Raw genomic sequence first — 21,968 nt, 5'->3', positions numbered from 1 at the left:
AAACATGACGACAAGGAGAGAAGAGGAAGAGGAGGAGGAGGAGAAATGAAGAGGAGTAAAGAGAAAGAGGAGCAAAAGGAACCAAGAGGAGGAGGAGGAGGAGGAGAAACGTGACGGCAAGGACAGAAAGGGAAAGAGGAGGAGGAGGAAAATGAAGAAGGAGGCAAAGAGGAGTGAAAGAAGAGGAGCAGGAGGGGGCAAAAAAAGATAAAAAGGAAAAAGAGGCAAAGAAAAGAAGAGAAAGATGAGTAGGGAAAAGAGAGAGGAGGGAAAAGTAAAGAGAAAGAGGAGAAGAGGAAACAAAGAAGTCGAAAAAGAAGAAGAAGTAGTAGTAGTAGTAGTAGTAGTAGTAGTAATAGTAGTAGTGTTGGTGATAGTGGTTATGGTGGTGGTGGTGGTGGTCGTGGTGGTCGTGGCGGTGTCTAATTTATACACTTGTCAGGTAAAAATATTAGACGATTTTTACCTTCCTTGATTTTTTTTCCTTGACATTTGCTGCAGGTGGTTCTCAGGTGACGGTGTTGTTGTTGTTGTTGTTGTTTGTGGTGGTGATGGTGGTGGTGGTGAAGATGGAGGTGGGGGGGGAAATGGGGGCAGACTGTGGGATGGTATGATCATGTGGTGGTGGTGGCGGGGGGGGGGGGGAGGACGGTGGTGGTGTGGTATTGCGGTGGTGTTGTGTAGTAGTTTTGTTTGCAAGTTTATTTTCGGTCACTGCCTTTCTCTGAGCCGGCTGATTATACCCCTCCCCTCCCCCCCTACCCTTCCCCTCCCCTGTCCTGTCTCCCCATTCCTTTAACCTCCCCCTCTCCTCCCCTTCCATCCCCTCCCTACCCCTTACTCTTTCCCTTTCCTCTTCCCCCATCCGTTCTCATCCCTTTTAACCTTTCCCTTCTTCACCTCCTTCTCTCCTTCCCTCTTCTCTCCTTCCTTGCCCATTCCTTTCATTTCCTCCCATCCCTTCTCATCACTTTTAACCTTTCCCTTCTTCACCTCCTTCTCTCCTTCCTTGCCCATTCCTTTCATTCCCTCCCATGTCTCCTCTCCTCCCATCCCTTCTCATCCCTTCAACCTCCTCCTCTTTTACTCATCCCCTCTTCTCTCATTCCCTCCCATCTCCTGTCACCCCATCCCTTCCTATCACTCTTCTTTCTCTACCCCTCACATTCCCTCTTCCATCCCCACCTCACCATTCCTCTGATCCCCACCACACCCCACACCCTACCTCTCCATCCCCTGCCTTTCCTTCCCCTTTCTACTCCGACCATCACCTTGGCTTCACTTGTTATTGTTGTTGTTGATGGTGATGGTGGTGGTGGTGGTAGTGATGAAGGTGGTGATGGTGGTGGATCATGCAAGCTAATGGTGTGTTGTGATAGTAAACATGTTGATGGTGTTTATTGTGGCACATGTCCACCTCCCCCCCCTTCCCCTCTACTCCCCCCTCCTTCAACACCCCCTTCCCCATATATACCCACAAGGCTTTCCTCCCCATCTCCACCCCTCCCCTTTCATCTCCCCATACAATGCACTCCCTATGTACCCTTACCTCCATCTCTCTCCCCACTCCCCTCTCTCCCCTCCCCCCACTACCCCTCCCTTCCTTCCTCACCTCTCTCCCCACTTTTCCTTTTTTATACCTATTTCCCCTCCTTTGTTTTCCTTCCCCATTCTTCACGTCTTCCTCCTTACCTCCATTCCTCCCCCTCCTCTTATTTCCTCCTCTCCCTTCTTTATTTCATCATCTTCCTTTCTTCCCTTTATTTATCTCCTCCATTCTTTTCCTCCACATCTCTACTCCCCTTATTTCCCATCCTCCCCTCCCCTTATTTTTCTCCTCCTCCTCCTCCTCCTCCCCTCCACTGTTCTCCCCATCTCCCTCTCTTCTCTTTTATTTCCCTCCTCCAGTCATCCCCATTAATCCCCTACTCCTTTCCCTCTTTACCTCATCACCCTCAATTCCTTCCCCTTACCCCCTCTCCCCTCCCACCTCAACCTCACCCTTTTCTCCCCACTCATCCCAAAGTCATTTCCTCACCTTCCCCATGACCCCAGACACGTCCTCCACATCTCCACTCCCCACTCCCCCACCTTCCCCACCTCCCCCCCCTCAGCCGCTTGGCACTCACGCCCCACCTTTGGCACCGTCAGCATATTCTTGTCATTGTCCCGATTCTGTTTAGTTTCGGAAATAATTTGTTTTGTTTTCTTTGACACTTGGAAATAATAATGTTTTTTTATACATCATCGTGTTGCTGCTACTACTACTGCTACTATTACTACTACTACTACTACTACTACTACTACTACTACTACTACTACTATAACATCTACTACTTCATTTCCTACTACGACCTTAAAGATAGTCACTTGACACCACTTGAAATAACTCATACTGACTGACGGACTGGCTGACTGCCCGACTAATGATTGATCGACTGACTAACAAAGAAACAACATACCTAGCCAGTCGGCTAACTAACAGACATTCCAACCAACTAACTAGGTGACTAACTAACCATTTAACCAACAAACTGACTAACCAGCAAACTTTCAAAAGGGGGGTATCAAGACTTCGGCCTCTCATTCTTTATTTTTTTTTCTGAAGCAGCGCATACCGGACTTTTGTTTTTTATGTTGTTTTTTTATGCTCTTTCTCTGTGTTGTTTCCATTGATATAAAAATAAATAAATAACTGACTAACTCACTGACAACACCCAAGCCCACCTAAGCCAAAAAGAGGTTTCGATCCTGTGCAAATGAACTTTCAAGGCGCTCGATTCTGACACGCCCGCGGTTCACTGAGACCTTTCTAAACCCTGCACTACTTAGCCTCCTGCTTGGCACTGGTCCGGCCCGTGGCACTCTGACTCACGCACACCACATTCAAGACAGGCACTTGAGGCGGGCACTTACTTACGAGAGAGGAGAAGGGAGGGGGTGGAGGTGTGGGTGCCAATCTGACGGGTACTAGTGCCAAGGAAGGGGGGGGGATAGGGGTGCCAGGGTAGGAGATGGGGTAGGAATGCCAGTGAGGGAAGGGGGCAAGGGTGAGGGGAATGGTGTGTCAAGGATGGGGGTGGGGGACAGGTTGGCAGTGAGGGGGGACCAGGGTGATGGGAAGGGGTGCCAAGAATGGGGGTGAGGTTACTGATTCACAAAAGGCAGGCATTAGCTCGTGGCACCATTAAACAGTGGTGCCAGACAAGGTTACTCAGCTGGCACCCCTTCCTGTCCGTCCTGGCGGCTGGGTGACGGGAAGGAAATGGGTAAAAAGGAAGGAAGGACATGAAGGATAAAAGGAAGGAAAGGAGGGAGGGAAAGGTAGAGGATGCATTAAAGGAGGGAACGGAAAAGTATGTAAGAAAAAAGTTAATGAGGTAGGATTTAAAAGAAGGAGGGAAAGAAAAGGGAATGCTGAAGGAGTAAATGTAGAAGGATTAAAAAGAAGACAGGAGGGAAAGAAAAGGATTAAGTGAAGGAGTAAGAGAGCGAGAAGTGAATGAAGGAAGAAAGGAGAGAAAACTAAAGGATCCAGTTCAGAAATACAGGCGAGAGAAGTGGAAGGAAAGAAGGAAGAAGGAAAAGTTTAACGATTCAGAAGGAAGGAAGGAAGACGGAGTAAAAGGAGGAGTTGATGGGAAGTGGACCAAAACAGTAGAGGCCATAACCGTTTTAAAAGGCGGTGAACTTCTCTAAACGGCCATTAAAACCCACTGACGAACCTCTTTTCTTAACCTCCATCGATGGGAAATAAATCAAGGGAGGAAAATAAAGTGGTAAGGTGGGAAAGAGAGTAAAGGGGAAAGGTAAGAGGCAGATGAAAAAGGAACCATGAAAGACGTGGAAAAAAGAGTAAAGGAAAGGATAAAAGGAAGACATAAAAGGTTGGAAATTCATGAGAGAGAGAGAGAGAGAGAGAGAGAGACCTACGTTATATCCAGGAGAGCAAACCGAAAATAAAGTAAGTAATGTGTAAGAAAGTAATAAAGTAAAAGTGAAGTAAAGTAAATAAAGTAATGTATAAAGAAAGTAAATCCGAAAACAAAGTAATGTGAGAGAAAGAAAAAATTGAGAAAAGAAAGAAAATAAAAAGATAGAGAAGCAAGGAAATGAAGAAGGAATAAAAGAGAGAGAGAGAGAAGGGGGAGGGACTGATTTGAGAGATGGATATTAAATGTCTGGGAATTGCCAACTGTAAAATTATTTCATGTTTTGGCGGGAAAAACACGCAAGGACAACAAGAGTGATGGACGAGAGAGAGAGAGAGCGTATGTTTGTGACAAAGACGATTTTTTTTTTTTTTCATCGTACAAAATTTTTTCTATCTCTCTCTCTCTCTCTCTCTCTCTCTCTCTCTCTCTCTCTCTCTCTCTCTCTCTCTCTCTCTCTCTCTCTCTCTCTCTCTCTCTAACTATAGGCTACACCAACAAATACTAAACATTCAAATCAGAGGAGAGAGAGAGAGAGAGAGCGTACAAAATTATCAACAAGTCTTCCTGAAAATATCTTCCACTCTTCCTTCTCTCCCCTTCCCATCCCATTCATTCCCTTCCCCTTATCTTCCCTTCCTTTATCTCCCCTTCCTTCCTCTCAGTCTTCCTCGCTACACACAATTTATCCACCTTTGTTCTCTCTCTCTCTCTCTCTCTCTCTCTCTCTCTCTCTCTCTCTCTCTCTCTCTCTCTCTCTCTCTCTCTCTCTCTCTCTCAAAATCATGAAAAAGAGAGAGAGAGAGAGGATGTTATTGTGCTTGCTCTGTTTCACTCAAAGAAAGAAAAAAAACGATGAAAAACGTTTAGAATGTGAACGTTTAAAAAGAATAACTACGTGGAGAGGTTCATTCTTTTCCTCTCATTGCATTTAAAAAGTGGTTGTTATGGCCTTGGCGTTCTTGTGAGAGAGAGAGAGAGAGAAACATATAGACATACAAACAGATGCAGACACAAGCAGACAGACAGACAACATACATACATACAGATAGACAGATAGATAGATAGACAAACAGACAGACAGACGACATACATACATACAGACAGACAGACAGACAAACAGACAGACAGACGACATACATACAGGCAGACAGACAGACAGACAGACAGATAGATAAACAGACAGACATAGACACTCATACACAGACATACTAACTAAAGAAACAAAAAAAAAGCTGACTAATTAAGAATCCAACACATAATCAGAGAGAGAGAGAAAGCTGCAAGGTTTGATGAAGAATAAAGAAATGCACGAAACCCCATATTTTTTTTCTCTCTTTTTAGTCTTTTATTCACGGGTTTGGGAAGGGCATCTCTCTTTCATGTGCAAATAAATATCAACCTTGTTTTTAGCGGCAAAGCTCGGAGGTAGAACGGTAGAGGGAGGGAGGAGGAGGAAGAGGAGGAGGAGGAGGAGGAGGAAGGAAAAAGGGGATACGACAAATCTGAAAATAGAGCGTTAAAAGGATTCTATTCGTGAGGATTTATTTTTGCTTTCCTTTTTTTTTTATGGGGGGGGGGAGGAGGGAGAAGGAGGAGAGGGGGAGGGTAAGGGGTTGTTTTTCTCCGCCTAGATATATATATATGTATACGTTTCTTTTTTTTTCTCTTTTTTTTATTGTATTTCCGGTTCTTGATTCCGATGTTTTATTTATTTATTTTTTTATTTGGTCTTGTTTTATGTATGTCGTGTTTGTCTTCCTCTTTTTCCGTCTATTTGTCTGTTTCTGTCTGTGTCTGTTTTTGTCTGTCTTTCTGTTAAAGGGCGGAAAAAACAGGAAAAACGAAGGCTAATAGTTTGCTGTTTGTTTGTCTGTCTGTGTGTGTTTTTGTTTGCCCGTATGTCTGTCTCTGTTAAAAGGAAAGAGGAAAAACATATCACACACACACACACACACACACACACACACACACACACACACACACACACACACACACACACACACACACGACAAAGAGGTAAAGGAAAGCTGTTTATTTCACGTCTTACTTAATATTCGTCACAGCCATTTAGGAAAACAAACCAGAGAGAGAGAGAGAGAGAGCAAACAGACACCACCGCCACTGAAGAAATAGATCAAAGAAAGCATTAACATATTCATTGGTTATTTTTATTTGACTGAGACGAGAGATATGAAATAGAGGGAGGAAGGGGGAGGGAGGGAGAGCGGGAGAGAAAAGGGGGGGAGGGAGAGGGAAGGAGGAAGAAGAAAGTTAAACAAGATGGGAAGGTTAGAAAAGGAGGTGAATCAATCTATTTTCTCCCTCTCTCTTTCCTTTTCCCTCCTTTCTTTTTCCTTATCCTCCTTTCCTTTCATTCTTTCCCTCTTTTTCTCTTCTGTATCACCCCGCATCCTCTTCCTCCTCTTTATTCTCTTCTTTCCCTTCCTCTACTATCTTCCTCAGCATCTTCATTTTTGCATTATTCTACTCATCCTTCTTTACCTTTTCCATCTCTCTTCTCCCTTTTCCAAGTCTTCCATTTCCTTTCATTCTCTTATCTTGGCTCATTTCTCTTTTGCTTTCACTCTTTCTTCCTCTCATTTATCTTCCTCCCATCGTTACCCTTCTTTCCTTCCTCTCTATTCTATATATCTCCCTTCACACTCACTCACTTTCCTTTTGCCTCCACTCCTCCCCTCATCCATCTCTCTCCCTCTCGCGTACTCTACCCTTCTTCCTCTCCTCTCCCTTCTTCATCTCCCTCTCTCCCTCACTCAACACCCATCTTTCTGCCTCCACTGTTTCTCCCCCTCATTTCTCTCCTCCATTCGCACCCTTCTTCTTCCTCTCACTTCTCCCCATCTGCATCTCTCCCTCTCCCTCTCCCTCACTCACTTCGATGTTTGCTTTGCCGGTTTCGAAGCTCCGGACCCGCCTTTGCGTTGATGATATTACTGGGAACACGAGTCTATCGGCCATCACTTCGTCTGCAAAGCTAATATTGTCTTTTCTTGCTGGCTCCTTTTATATTTGCCTCTCTTTCTCCCTCTATACATAAGTTGCATGGTATTAATTTATTTTTGTCCCCCCTACTCTCTCGCTCTCTTTGATGTTCCCCTCTCCCCTCCCTCCCCCTTCTTCTGTCCCTCCCTCCGCATCATTATTATCGACACACCACCAACAACTGTCTCGTTTGTTTTCTTGATCGCTAATCTTTGACACACAACCTCAATGTGAACCCCCCCACCCCCCTGTACCCTCCCCCCTTCCCCCGTCTCTTCCCTCGACTCTCCCTCCCTTCTCTTCCTTAAGCTCCTTCCTTCCGTCCCGACGTCTCTTATCTTAACAAAACACATGTCTAATCCTGTTTCTTTTTGTCTTGATTTGGTTATCTGTCTGGCTTCCGTATGCGTGTGGAGGGGGAGGGGGATGTGTGTGTGTGTGTGTGTGTGTGTGTGTGTGCAGAATACAACTATAAAAAAAAATAGCCACTCATACAACTTTAAATCCTTATGTGTAATCTAAGCCTAATGTATGTTTTCACTACTACTACTACTATTATTACTACTACTACTACTACTACTACTACTACTACTACTACTACTACTACTACTACAACTTCCTCTTATTACTGCAAACTATCACCACCGTTTTGATTACGAGGGAAGAGAAATAGAAAGATGAAACATAAGTGGAAGGAAAGGCTAAATAGGGAAAGGAAAGAGAGGCAACAAGGGAAAGAGAATGTACGGTGGAAAGGGAAAGGAATAAAACGCCAAAAAACACCTGCCGTGCCACTAATTAACCGTGACTACCTTGTAAATCATACCAGCCTGCATATGATTACCACTAAATTTCCGTTCCATGTCGATCCTGTGAGTGTGTGTGTGTGTGTGTGTGTGTGTGTGTGTGTGTGTGTGTGTGGACGTGGTTCTCGTTGCGCTCATGTGCGGGAAAGTTATTGCACACACAGTTCTCATTGGGTGATATTTATGTGCACGTGCGTATGTGTTGCCATAAACGTGTGTGTGTGTGTGTGTGTGTATGTGTGTGTATGTGTGCGTGTGTGTGTGTGTGTGTGTGTACAAGGGTTTACATTGAAGATTTATAATATGAAAACTTTTATTTTGTTGATATATTAATTTGTTGTCGGTGTGTGTGTGTGTGTGTGTGTGTGTGTGCAATAGTTTACATTTGATGTTTATTACAGATAAATTTATATTCTGTGTGTGTGTGTGTGTGTGTGTGTGTGTGTGTGTGTGTGTGTGTGTGTGTGTGTGTGTGTGTGTGTGTTTGAATTTCCAACCATGTCCATTTATCAACCATTATATTAGGTCCATGTTTGTTTTCGGGAGGCTGGCGATCACGAGTCCAGCACGTGACCAGACTTTGGGTGAAGAATGACACACACACACACACACACACACACACACACACACACACACACACAAACTCCCAACCCACAATCACAACTCACTCTTTATCTCCAACACACAATAACAAACACCTCAGAACCCACTCACAACAAACAAACAAACAAACCACAACCACAACCCACACCAAAAAAAAAAAATCCTACGACCCATTTAACAAGCCAATGGAGTGACGCACCTTGCCTTCTCTTCGGCAGGGTGATGAACAGCGTGCACCGAGAACCAGACCCCGATGCCATTAAAATGTTCGTGGGCCAGATCCCGCGCTCCATGGACGAGAACAACCTGCGGAAGATGTTTGAGGAGTACGGCGAGGTGTTCCAAATCAACGTGCTGCGGGACAAAGTGACGGGGCAGAGCAAAGGTAAGCAGCTCGAAGGGATGGGTAAGGTAATGTGGACGGGTGTGTGGACAGGAAGACGGGGCAGAGGAATGGATAAGTAGATGGACGGGATTAGAGACGAGGTGACGGGACAGAGCAGCTGGATAGATTGGACGAGAGGAATGGATAAGTAGATGGACGGGATTAGAGACGAGGTGACGGGACAGAGCAGCTGGAAGGGGTGGGTAAGGTAGATTGGACGCGTGTGGGAACAAAAAGACGGGGCAGAGAAATGGATAAATAGATGAATAGGATTAGATACGAGGTGACGGGACAGAGCAAAGGTAAGCAGATGGAAGGGGTGGGTAAAGTAAACTGGACGGGTGTGTGGACAGGAAGACGGGGCAAGGTAAAAGGGGCAGATGAATGGATAAGTAAATGATATAGGATTAGAGACAAGGGCTCGTATTATAAAACATTTTGGCGCCCAAGCACATATATTTGACTAGGCTTTCGTAGGGTTTTGGGGCATATCCAGGGGTAGTTTTATGTCCCTGGTGATAGTCTGACCCTACCTCTGTGCCGTGAGCCTAAGAAAACACTCATTAGAACCCGATTCATCCCCTCTTTGACCTTTAGAAGTAGCTGATGGGAGAAGCGAAAGTCTTATAATACCGACCAATTTGACAGGACAGAGCAGAGGTAAGAAGAGATGGGATGAATGGGAAGTAAGGTGACAGGATGGATAAATGATCAGAGAGATGGATGGATAGGTAGAACAAGGTGACAGGACAGAGCAAAGGGAAGAAGAGATGGAATGAATGGATATGGAAGTAAGGTGACAGGATGGATAAAAGATAAGAGGGATAAAGATAAGAGACATGAATGGATAGGTAGAACAAGGTGACGGGACAGCGCAAAGGTAAGAAGAAAGAAGGATAGATGGATGGTTTTAGGAACATTAGGGGAATTTATAGAGATATTTAGAGGCCAGATTAGGTGGTTTTGTTTTGTCGTGTTGCCTTATAGTTTGTTACCGTATGCTAGTATATCACACACACACACACACACACACACACCTCTTTTGCGGCCTTTTTTTCCCCTTTACGTGTGTGGGTGGGTCGTTACCCGCGCGTCACGTCCTCCACGCGGGTATTGTTACCTCTCTGTCAATTATTTTTGTTGCACACTTTCGACGGGATTTTTTTTTTTTTTTTTTTTTGGGGGGGGGGAGGGGGATTCGATCACCTGCCCCCCTCCTCCCTAAAAAAAAAGGGGGGGAGAGAGATTGTTTTTCCCTATATCTCTATCTATCTATCTATATCTATGTTTGTCTGTTTTTATATATCTTTCTATTCATCTTTTTTTTCTGTGTATATTTGTTTTATGTACTTATATTTATCATTATCATCATATTCTTCATTGTTACTTTTTTTTTTCTTTTTTTTTTTTTGGGGGGGGGGTATTTTTGTTTATATTGGATGACCTTTTGGGGGGCTTTAATTTCACTGTTTTCATTAATATTTTAACGCGTCAATGATTTTCTTTTTCCTTTATTTCGTTTTCGGTGCTCTGAAAAAAAATATATATGGTTTCCATGTTCATTACCGGCTTTTGTTTTTTTTTTTTTTTTTTTTGCGTTGAATGGCGTGTCGTTTGGCTGTTGTTGCTGCAGTGCTGACATACACTTTATCATTATTTCCGACCCCCTTTTAACTTTCACTCGCTGCCAAACAATAAATAAAAAATAAATAAAAATCATATACCTTTTTTTTTCACTATTTTTCCGCTTCGCTTTTCACTTCACTAACAAGTTCGGTCATCCCTCTCTTTCACTATCTAAACTTCCCTCTTCTATCGTCTATCTTTCTTTTTTCATTATTTTTACCCTCGTCCGTTCAATTCACTAACGTTTTAACAAGTCCGTTCATCTCTTTCCTTCACTTCCTAAACTCCCCTCTTCTCTTGTCTATCTATTCGTTAATCTTTTTTTTTTCCATTATTTTTCCCCATCGTCCTTTACTTCACTAACGTTTTAACAAGTCCGTTCATCTCTTTCCTTCACTTCCTAAACACCTCTCTTCTATCGTCTATCTAATCGTCTATCTTTTTTTTTTTTTTTTCATTATTTTTCCCCTCGTCCGTTTAATTCACTAACGTTTTGACAAGTTCGTTCATCTTTTTCTTTCACTTTCTAACTTCTCTCTCTTCTCTTGTATATCTAATCGTCTATCTTTTTTTTTTTTTCATTATTTTTTCCATCGTCCTTTACTTCAATAACGTTTTGACAAGTTCGTTCATCTCTTTCCTTCACTTCCTAAACACCTCTCTCTTCTCTTGTCTATCTAATCTGTTTAATTCACTAACGTTTTGACAAGTTCGTTCATCTCTTTCTTTCACTTCCTAAATTTCTCTCTTCTATCGTCTATCTTATTTTCATTGTGGATTTTTTTCATCGCCCTCCAACTCACTAACGTTTTAAGAACTCCGTTCATCGCTTTCTTTCACTTCCTATACGTCTCTTTTCTCTTCTCTCTATCTTATTTTCATTACTTTTTTCCTCTCCCTTCAATTCACCAACGTTCATCCTTTTCTTTCACTTCCTAAATCTCTCTCTCTCTCTCTCTCTCTCTCTCTCTCTCTCTCTCTCTCTCTCTCTCTCTCTCTCTCTCTCTCTCTCTCTCTCTCTCTCTCTCTCTCTCTCTCTCTAACTTTATTTATTTCCGTGGGTTTGATCTTTCCCCGCTCTACCTCTATTTTGATCCGTATTTTTATTTTGTATCACCATGAATATTCAGTTCTTATGCTCCCTCTTTTTTCTCCCATTTTTTTCCCCCGCGTCCATATCTGCACCCCACTGACATTTTGGGATTTTTTTTCCGATGCGTTGGATTTATATATAGATTTTGTGTTCTCTCTGTCTATTTTTCTTTCTCTCTCTTGTATGTACCTATGTGACATTTAACTATCTATCTAAAAATTTGTCTCTATATCTGTCTATGTATCTTTCTATCTTTTCATCCATCTATGTATTTATATGTATACATCTATAGCTCTTTCAAAACATATTTCTTCATCGTTATCCGTCTCTCTATATATTTCTATCTATGTTATCTATTTCTATGTATCTTTATCTTTTCTTTATATATATCTATCTTTGCATCTCCTTTTGTATCAAGCTTTTCATCTCTTCTATCTCTTGTCATTCTATTTATCTATCATGTCTTTGTGTCTATCTTATCTCTTTTGTATATAGTACCTCTCTTTTCACCTCTTCGTATCTATCTATCTATCTCTTCCTCTATCGATTTATTCATTTCTTTTTTATATGTTTATTTTCATCTATGTTTCTGTCTGTGTTCGTCCATCCATATTTTAACGACGTGAACATCCAGCCTTGAGCGGGGCGGCCTTAATCCCCTGTAGCGGCGGTGACTCAAACTTTGTGAACAACACTGTACGAACAACACCCAGCCCTGATTGCCCTCCTGAGACCCCGCGAGAGAGAGAGAGAGAGAGAGAGAGAGAGAGAGAGAGAGAGAGAGAGATTATGATTGGTTCTACATCACCGTTTTTATCTTCCCTAAAAGCCTTATTTGTCCTTAGTCAGCCCCCCCCTCACCCTCTTCACCACCACCATCACCACCATCACCACCACTACCTACACCACCACCTCCTACAACACCATCACCAACACTGTCATCACCATTAACACCACCATCACCATCTACACCATAATCATTACCACCACCACCACCACCGCAATCATCACCACCAACACCAGTAATCACCACCACCATCACCACCGTAAAAATACCCCCATTATGTCAAACCAAAAGAAGTGACCATGAAGGGATGCGAACCCGTTACCCAGAAACAGCAAATCGATTCAGACATCCACGGCGCCACTGGTTACCTTCCCCATACGTCCCACGCCCACCTGTGACCCTCTGACACATGCATATTACCCCAGTTTACCTTCCTCAGGTGTCCCCAGGTGTACCAAACCATTAACCTGTAAAGAAGGGGGGGGGGAGGAAGAAAGGGATAGGTTAATTAAGTCGTATATACCTGCCTACCTGTCTTGCTCCTCCTCCCTGGCCTAAATATGGACTGACTTTGGACTTGGACTTGTTGAACATCGCCAGTGGGTGGATTTACCTCACCAATGGGACTCAAAATCATCGACCTCGTAAAACAAGACAGGGTTGGAATACACATTTTAGCGTCCTATCTACCCGTCATTCTCCTCTGCCCTGACCTAAATTTGAACTGACTTTGGATTTGGACTTGTTGAACATCGCCAGTGGGTGAATTTACCTCTCCAATGGGAATGAAGGATCGTCGACTTCGTATAACAAGACAGAGGTGGGATACTCGTTTTAGCGTCTGATGTAAAAGCATAGATAGTGGTTGGATTTACCTCACCAACGGGACTGAGAGATCGTCGACTTCGTATAACAAGACAGAGGTGGGATACTCGTTTTAGCGTCTGATGTAAGAGCATAGATAGTGGTTGGATTTACCTCACCAACGGGACTGAGAGATCGTCGACTTCGTATAACAAGACAGAGGTGGGATACTCGTTTTAGCGTCTGATGTAAGAGCATAGATAGTGGTTGGATTTACCTCACCAACGGGACTGAGAGATCGTCGACTTCGTATAACAAGACAGAGGTGGGATACTCGTTTTAGCGTCTGATGTAAGAGCATAGATAGTGGTTGGATTTACCTCACCAACGGGACTGAGAGATCGTCGACTTCGTATAACAAGACAGAGGTGGGATACTCGTTTTTGCGTCTGATGTAAGAGCATAGATAGTGGTTGGATTTACCTCACCAACGGGACTGAGAGATCGTCGACTTCGCATAACAAGACAGAGGTGGGATACACGTGTTAACGCCTGAAGTAACATTTGTGGTTTAGTTTGACTTGGTTCTTTGCACTTTCGGGAGATGCTGCGTGGATAATATGGTTTGATAAGAACCGTCACCCTTAACCCCCTCCTCCCTTCCCCCTTTTTTAGGTACGAGCACCCTTACCTAACCCCACACACACACACACACACACACACACACACCTCTTTCCCTTTTGTGCCCCCCTTAAAGTCATTACCCTTCAACCCATTCCCCTTTTCTCTCACTCTTACTCCTTCCATCAACTCTATCCCTTCCTCCCTTCATCTTTCTTTATTTTCCTCCTTTATGCCCCCCTTCACGTCTTTACCCTTCAACCCATTCCCCCTTCCTCTCACTGCCGTCTAACTCTATCCCCTCCATCCAACGGTTCTTCATTCTCTCCCTTCGTCATCCCTTCCCCTCATCTTCCCTCCTTCCTTTCGCCTCCTTCCACCGCCCTCACGACCTTCTCCCTTTTCTCTCATCTCCTCCCTTCACAGTTTCCTCTCTTTCTCCTTTGTCACTCGCCCACCACTTTTCCTTCCTCTCTCTTTTATCGACTTTATCTCCTTACCGTTCTCTCCCTTCTTTTCCCTCCACTTCTTGCCTCTCCTCTCCCTCACACCATTCAGTCTTCTTCCTCTCACTCTTCTCTCCCTCACTCTTCACTGTACCATTTTTCTCCCCTTACCTTGCCTTCCCATCCCATCACTTTCCCTTGCCCTCTCTTCTTCAAGCATGTTTTCCCCTTTCCCACACACACATATCCCCACCTTCTTTATCCTCCTCTCCCCTTTCTTACCCTTCACCCCTTTCCCAAACACAATCTCCCCATTTCTGTCCTTTCCCCCCCTTACCCCTGTCCCTCTAGAATCTACACCCCTTGCATTTCCTCCCCTAACCATTGCCCTAACTCCCCCCTCTTCTCCATCTTGACCCTCTCCCCTTTCTCCTCTTCCTCCCTCCCCCCCCCCCCCTCCCCCCATGTATGCAGGTCGGCGGTGCGTGTCTCCAGTCTCACGGGATCACAAAACAGAGACTTGCCATTACCTACAACCCCCCCTCCCTCCCCCCCTCCTCCCCACCTTCTTTCCCTCCCCACTCCCCACCCCTCCACTCCCCATGCTGTCTCGGTGTATGTTCCTGCCTGTTATGCTTCCCCCTACCCCCACCTCCCTTTCCTCCCCTCCACCCCTTCTTCCTCCCTCCCTTCCCTCTAACACACGGACGCACACACTCACATACATGGATTTTCTCTCTTTCCTCTCTTTTTTTTATTTTTTTTTTTTTATTTCTTTTTCTTTTACTTTGGTTTGTTCGTTCTTTCATTATTTTCTTTTTTTATTTGCTTGTTTTTTTGTTTACTTTGGTTTTTGGCATTTGCATGTAAAAGAGAAGTCATGTTGGATTTGTTACGAGTCATTAGCTTACCCCCTTTTTTGTTCTCTCTCTCTCTCTCTCTCTCTCTCTCTCTCTCTCTCTCTCTCTCTCTCTCTCTCTCTCTCTCTCTCTCTCTCTCTCTCTCTCTCTCTCTCTCTCTCTCTCTCTATATATATATATATATATATATATATATATATATATATATATATATATATATATATATATATATATATACATACATATATATTTATCTATATCTTTCTGCGTTGCTATTTCTCCCTTTTTTCACTCATTTCCACATCCCATCCACTACATTCTTCCCTCATCTTCATTCTTCCTTCACTCCCTCACCCTCTCTCACCTTCCTGTCAACCTCCTCCTCCCTTACCCTTTCCTTCCCTCTCCTTCCACCCTCTCCCTTGCCCTCAGCCTCCCCTTCCACTGTCAACCTTCCCTTCCCAACCCTTCCACTATCTTCGTCCACCCTCACCTTGACTCTACCTCCCCTTCCATCTTTACCCTTCCCCCTCACCGTCCCCTTCCTTACCCTTCCATCCCTCCCCTTCCACCTTTACCCTTCCCCCTTCCCGCGCCTCATTTCCCTCGTTCATTTCGCCTTCCTCGCACGTAAAAAGGACACTATAGAGACGCGCTGGGTTGTGTGAAGCCAATTATCCTGTCCTCCTTCCTCGCCTTTCTTCCCTGCCGCATTTTCCATCCTTCGCCCGCCTCCCAAAATCCCTCCCAGGACTCCCGTAAGGCCGGAATTTCCCCTACCATCCCGCCCTCTCCTCGCCCTTCGTCCTATTTCGTCGCCACACAGAAGAAGAAGAAGAGGGGAAAAAATCTTCTTGACTTCCCCCTCTTCTGGAATATCTGAGCCAATCTGTGCGACCCCCTTATTGAAGAGAGAGAGAGAGAGAGAGAGAGAGAGAGAGAGAGAGAAACACATACAGACACAGATAGTCACACACATATACATAGACGGAGGGAGACTGGTATGCATGTGTGTCTATGTGTCCATGGGTGGGTGTGTGCGTGTGTGCGTGCGCCTACCAATTAACAGGTGTGTCCAATCGGGAGGCAGCGGCAGGCAGGTGTGTAGGTGTGTAGTGAAAAATTATTGCACTCGCCGTAGAATTAATCGTTTGTCGCGTAAAAATATTATTTCCGCCAATGGTGTGTCGTGTGTCGGGTTATATTTTTGTTCAGTTATTCATTATTCCGCTATTTTTGGATGTTATTTATTTTATTTTACTGGCTCTTATACATGTAGATAGACAGACAACAACAACAACAACAATGACAATTACCAAAAAAACGTTACCTTACAATAATCACACCTGGAGAGAGAGAGAGAGAGAGAGAGAGGGGGGAGCATGGTGTTGGGTTCTGCCTGTTGGTGTGTGTGGGGCTTGACACCCTAATAACGCCGTGTGTGTGTGTGTGTGTGTGTGTGTGTGTGTGAGAGAGAGAGAGAGAGAGAGAGGCATAAAGCAGAAACTACGTGGCTTCCCGCTTCAAAGGCCAACCTAAGGGAAGCCGAAGAAGGGAAAGGCAGGTGTAAGCGAGCGAGGGAACGACCGAGAGAGAGAGAGAGAGAGAGAGAGAGAGAGACTTAAACTGAAAATAAACGAATGGAAGAAAGAAAGACATTGAGAGGAAGAAGAAGGAGGAAGTGAGAATGGGAAAAAAGAAAAAAAAAACAGACATGAAAATAAGATGTAAACGATAGCAGGGAGAGGCAAAGATGTTGATGCACTGAGAGAGGATGAATAAATAAAATAATAATGAAGAATAAAAAAATAAAAAGGCATAGTTACAAAAAAAAGGCAAAAAAAAGAAAAAAACACTAAATTATAAAACAGTGACGAGAGAGAGAGAGAGACCTACCTGTGACGTGTATGGCTCACCTCTTCCTCTGAGTGAACCCTTTTAAACTCCCCTTTGTTACCAACCTCGCAGTATGGCCACCACGAGCAGAGTTACTATATAGGGCTAGGCTGTGTTTCTAGAGGCATTGGTAACACTAGGTAGGGGAAGGTGTTCTTAAATTGTAGGTGGCACTGGTTAGCCCCCCCCCCCCCCCCGTGATTATGCTTGTCAGTTTGGGTTATCTTGAGATTGAGAGATTGAGAGATAGGTAGGCAGGCAGGTAGATGAAGAGAATGGTAGTTTAAAGTTACCTTACATAGATGATAGAGATAGATAGAGAGAGATAGGTTAAAGAGCTTACAAAGATGATAGATAGATAGGTAGATAAATACATACCTTTAGGAGAGTGCAGAGAAGAATGATAGATAGATGGATAGATAGGTTAAAGTTAGCTTACAAAGATAATACACATAGGGAGATAGAGAGACAAATAGGTTAAAGGTAGTATACAATGATAAATAAATAGATAGATAGATAGATAGGCTAACGTTAGCTTAAAAGATAAGACATAAATAGATAAAAAAGATAGGTCAGAATTACCTTACAAGGATAATAGATAGATAGATAAACACCCTTAAGATAGTACAGAGAACGAATAGGCAGACATGAAAACGTAAATATTGACAACAACAACAACAACAACAACAACAACAACAATAACTAGTCTGCGCACCCACACATATGCACACACATACACCTCTCAATCCCTCCGTCTGTCTGTCCCTTCGAATCTACTCCAAAATCTTTTTCTTCCTCCTCCTCCTTCTCCTCGTCCTTCTGCTCCTCCTTCACCTTTAGGTAACGGAGCTCACTTGAATAAATAAAAGGCTTCCTCGACTCTTCCATTCACTAATGTGGGTTTTGCGTGTTGTGCTAGTTCTTGGGTCTAGTGTGTGTGTGTGTGTGTGTGTGTCGTGCTGGTAGTGGATAGGTAGGCGAGGCGGCTTTGATCGAGCTCGACTGTCTTCAGGGTTGCCAGTTTTGTTATTAACTAGATTAGACACTCATTAATACGGATGGTACGACTTTAAGTATACATTTGGTAATAATTTGTTTAAGGTTAGTTTAAAATCCGAGAGCTCTTTGGCCTTTCATGTTATGTGGCTATCAGATATTCCCATTTTCTCTTTCCTATTGGAGTCACGTTCATGTCACGTATCATACTCGTAACAATACTGGCGTGTGAATGCTTGCGAGTGGCGACCTCCAGTGAGTTGAGTAACTTCAGTTCAGTCAGTATTGAGTGGCCTGTCAGTTCGGATCCACGCCTCTGCAACACTGATTTACCGTCTCTAGAGGCTCCTGCCGCGTGAGTGTCGTTAGAAGTTACACAGGGAAGCCACAGACGTTGTATAGTAGCCCCGCCCCATCAGATTAGGGTTGGTACGTTTTGTTCGGGTTTGGTACGTATTATCGGCCTATATTTGTATTATAATTCCTTTAGTCTTTCTTTCATTCAATCTTTTCTTTCCCCTTTCCTTCTGTCTGCCTTTCATTCAATCTTCTCTCCCCTTTCCTTTAGTCTTCCTTTCATCCAATCTTTTCTTTCCCCTTTCCTTCTGTCTGCCTTTCATTCAATCTTCTCTCTCCTTTAGTCTTCCTTTCATCCAATCTTTTCTCTCCCCTTTCCTTCTGTCTTCCTTTCATTCAATCTTCTCTCTCCTTTCCTTCTGCCTTCCTTTCATTCAATCTTCTCTCTCCTTTCCTTAAGTCTTCCTTTCATCCAATCTTTTCTCTCCCCTTTCCTTCTGTCTGCCTTTCATTCAATCTTCTCTCTCCTTTCCTTAAGTCTTCCTTTCATTCAATCTTCTCTCTCCTTTCCTTCTGCCTTCCTTTCATTCAATCTTCTCTCTCCTTTCCTTAAGTCTTCCTTTCATCCAATCTTTTCTCTCCCCTTTCCTTCTGTCTGCCTTTCATTCAGTCTTTTCTCTCCCCTTTCCTTCTGCCTGCCTTTCATTCAGTCTTTTCTCTCCCCTTTCCTTCTGCCTTCCTTTCATTCAATCTTCTCTCCCCTTTCCTTTAGTCTTCCTTTCATCCAATCTTTTCTTTCCCCTTTCCTTCTGTCTTCCTTTCATCCAATCTTTTCTCTCCCCTTTCCTTCTGCCTGCCTTTCATTCAATCTTTTCTCTCCCCTTTCCTTCTGTCTTCCTTTCATTCAATCTTTTCTCTCCCCTTTCCTTCTGCCTTCCTTTCATTCAATCTTCTCTCCCCTTTCCTTCTGCCTGCCTTTCATTCAATCTTTTCTCTCCCCTTTCCTTCTGTCTTCCTTTCATTCAATCTTTTCTCTCCCCTTTCCTTCTGCCTGCCTTTCATTCAATCTTTTCTCTACCCTTTCCTTCTGCCTGCCTTTCATTCAATCTTCTCTCCCCTTTCCTTAAGTCTTCCTTTCATCCAATCTTTTCTCTCCCCTTTCCTTCTGTCTGCCTTTCATTCAATTTTTTTCTCTCCCCTTTCCTTCTGTCTTCCTTTCATGCTATATTTTCTCTCCCCTTTCCTTTAGTCTTCCTTTCATTCTATATTTTCTCTCCCCTTTCCTTAAGTCTTCCTTTCATCCAATCTTTTCTCTCCCCTTTCCTTCTGTCTTCCTTTCATTCAATCTTTTCTCTACCCTTTCCTTCTGTCTTCCTTTCATTCAATCTTTTCTCTACCCTTTCCTTCTGTCTTCCTTTCATTCAATCTTTTCTCTACCCTTTCCTTCTGTCTTCCTTTCATTCAATCTTTTCTCTACCCTTTCCTTCTGTCTTCCTTTCATTCAATCTTTTCTCTACCCTTTCCTTCTGTCTTCCTTTCATTCAATCTTTTCTCTACCCTTTCCTTCTGTCTTCCTTTCATTCAATCTTTTCTCTACCCTTTCCTTCTGTCTTCCTTTCATTCAATCTTTTCTCTACCCTTTCCTTCTGTCTTCCTTTCATTCAATCTTTTCTCTACCCTTTCCTTCTGTCTTCCTTTCATCCAATCTTTGCTCTCCCCTTTCCTTCTGTCTTCCTTTCATTCAATCTTTTCTCTCCCCTTTCCTTCTGCCTGCCTTTCATTCATCCTCTTCTTCCCCCCTACTCATCACCACTACCATAACCACCACCACTATCACCATTATCACCATTACTTCCTATCACCCGCCCATATTAGTAACCTTTCCCTTCCCTCTACCTAACACTTCCACTCCCATTACCAGCACCATTACTCCCCCATTACCAGCCTTCCATCCCTTCCCTTGACCAGCCTAACTATTACACCTTTACCCCCTCCCTCCATCACTTTCTCTCCTCCTCCATCATCCTCCCCCTTCCCCTATTTCTTGCCCTACCTCTTCTATATAATCTCGTCCTCTTTCTACTTCTGTCATTGATTTCACTTCCATTTTCTCTTTCTGTGCTTCTCAGGTATTTGGGGGTTACTGAAAAGCGCACTCCTCCCTCTCTACCTAATTCGTCTCTTATAATAATAGTAATAATAATAATAATAACACCCGCCTTGTAAGTAACCTCCCCTCCCTTCCTCCTCTCCAGGCTGCTGTTTCGTCACCTTCTACACCCGTAAGGCGGCGTTGGAGGCTCAGAACGCCATGCACAACATCAAGACACTGCCTGGGGTGAGTATTTGTGTGTAATAGTAGTAGTAGTAGTAGTAGTAGTTAATGCTTATTCTACTTAAATCATTCTTGGGTAGTCCTTGCAGTAGTAGCAACAACAGCAACAATAATATAACTAAAAGAAAAAAGGAACCAGAACAAGAACAATAATTGGAACAATAATTAGTAGTAGTGGTGGTCGTGGTACATGTTGTTGTTGTTGTTTAATAGTGGTAGTTGCTTAGGGTTTCCTGTTACAATATTAAGATGTAAGTCAATGCCAAAAGCTTCAGTTTCATCACCATATCAACACCCCAACACACACACACACACACACACACACACTCACACACACACGAGCGATACACTGAACACACAACGATTTTAGGTCATTCCGCTCCGCCCCATCAGCTTTAGTAAATATTGGCGTAAAATAAACATGTTTCAAAAGAATTTAGTTCACAAAGCACGTTCTGTTGCACATCTTGGAGTCCGTTTAAATATTAATGTGAGTGCGTAAAAGGAAAACTTGGCGAGACAAGTTTTACACGTGAAAGGGGTAATTAATTAATTATGGCACTTTACCTGGACTTCTCTAGACGCCGGAGAGAGAAGTTGTATGAATCGTAATTTTAGTTCTTTCCCGCGCTGCTCTGAAGAAAAAAAAATGTTGTTAGAAATATGTATATATAAGTAATGAAAATAGCTGTATACCATGATTTTAAGTACACAGACTCCATCAATCAGAAAAAAAACTTACTTAACCATTGCATCAGGAACAGCAAAAAATATAAGTAATGAAAATAACTGTGTTCCATGATTTGAAGTACGCCATCACCATCAATTAGAAAAATGACTAAACTAATGACTTCAGGGACAGCAAAAAAATGTAAGTAATAATAATAATTGTGTAGCGTGATTTGAAGTACGCCATCACCATCAATTAGAAAAATGACTAAACAAATGACTAATGACTTCAGGAACACCAAAAAATGTAAGTAATTATAATAATTGTGTAGCGCGATTTGAAGTACACAGTCGCCATCAGTTAGAAAAATGGCTAAACCAGTGCTTCGGGAACAGCAAAAAACGCGGTGAACAATAATTGCTCGCCCATTTCATTTGGCGGACGAACACGCGTGGCAGTCCATCCCGTGAACGCGTGGAAATATGCAGCGGGGGAATGAAACGGTTGACACTTCCCTGGGACACCACCTCACGTCACATCACTCCACCTCATCACCTCACATCACTCCGCCTCATTTCACATCACTCCGCCTCATTTCACATCACTCAAGCCTCACTTCACATCACTCCACCTCATCACCTCACATCACTCCGCCTCATTTCACATCACTCAAGCCTCACTTCACATCACTCCACCTCATCACCTCACATCACTCCGCCTCATTTCACATCACTCAGCCACACTTCACATCACTCCACCTCATTTCACATCACTCAAGCCTCACTTCACATCACTCCGCCTCATT

At 43.4% G+C, this 21,968-nt stretch overlaps 1 protein-coding gene across 9 annotated transcripts in view; it reads left to right on the top strand.

The window, feature by feature from the left end:
- Nucleotides 1-21,968, top strand: part of LOC126997495 (CUGBP Elav-like family member 2) — a 133,124-nt gene that overhangs the window by 87,448 nt on the left and 23,708 nt on the right. For 8 of the 9 annotated variants that reach the window (XM_050858609.1, XM_050858608.1, XM_050858607.1 and 5 more), the window contains 2 exons: nt 8,566-8,732; nt 20,414-20,496. In XM_050858609.1, coding sequence (XP_050714566.1) covers nt 8,566-8,732; nt 20,414-20,496 — 250 coding nt within the window. The remainder of the gene's footprint in view (nt 1-8,565; nt 8,733-20,413; nt 20,497-21,968) is intronic. The other variant, XM_050858605.1, reaches the window with a different exon arrangement.

The sequence above is a fragment of the Eriocheir sinensis genome, chromosome 12 (genome assembly GCF_024679095.1).
Source record: "Eriocheir sinensis breed Jianghai 21 chromosome 12, ASM2467909v1, whole genome shotgun sequence".
In the NCBI taxonomy this organism is placed as follows: Eukaryota; Metazoa; Arthropoda; class Malacostraca; order Decapoda; family Varunidae; genus Eriocheir; species Eriocheir sinensis.
Note: the sequence above shows the minus strand (reverse complement) of the source record. Positions and strands in the feature narration are given on the sequence as shown.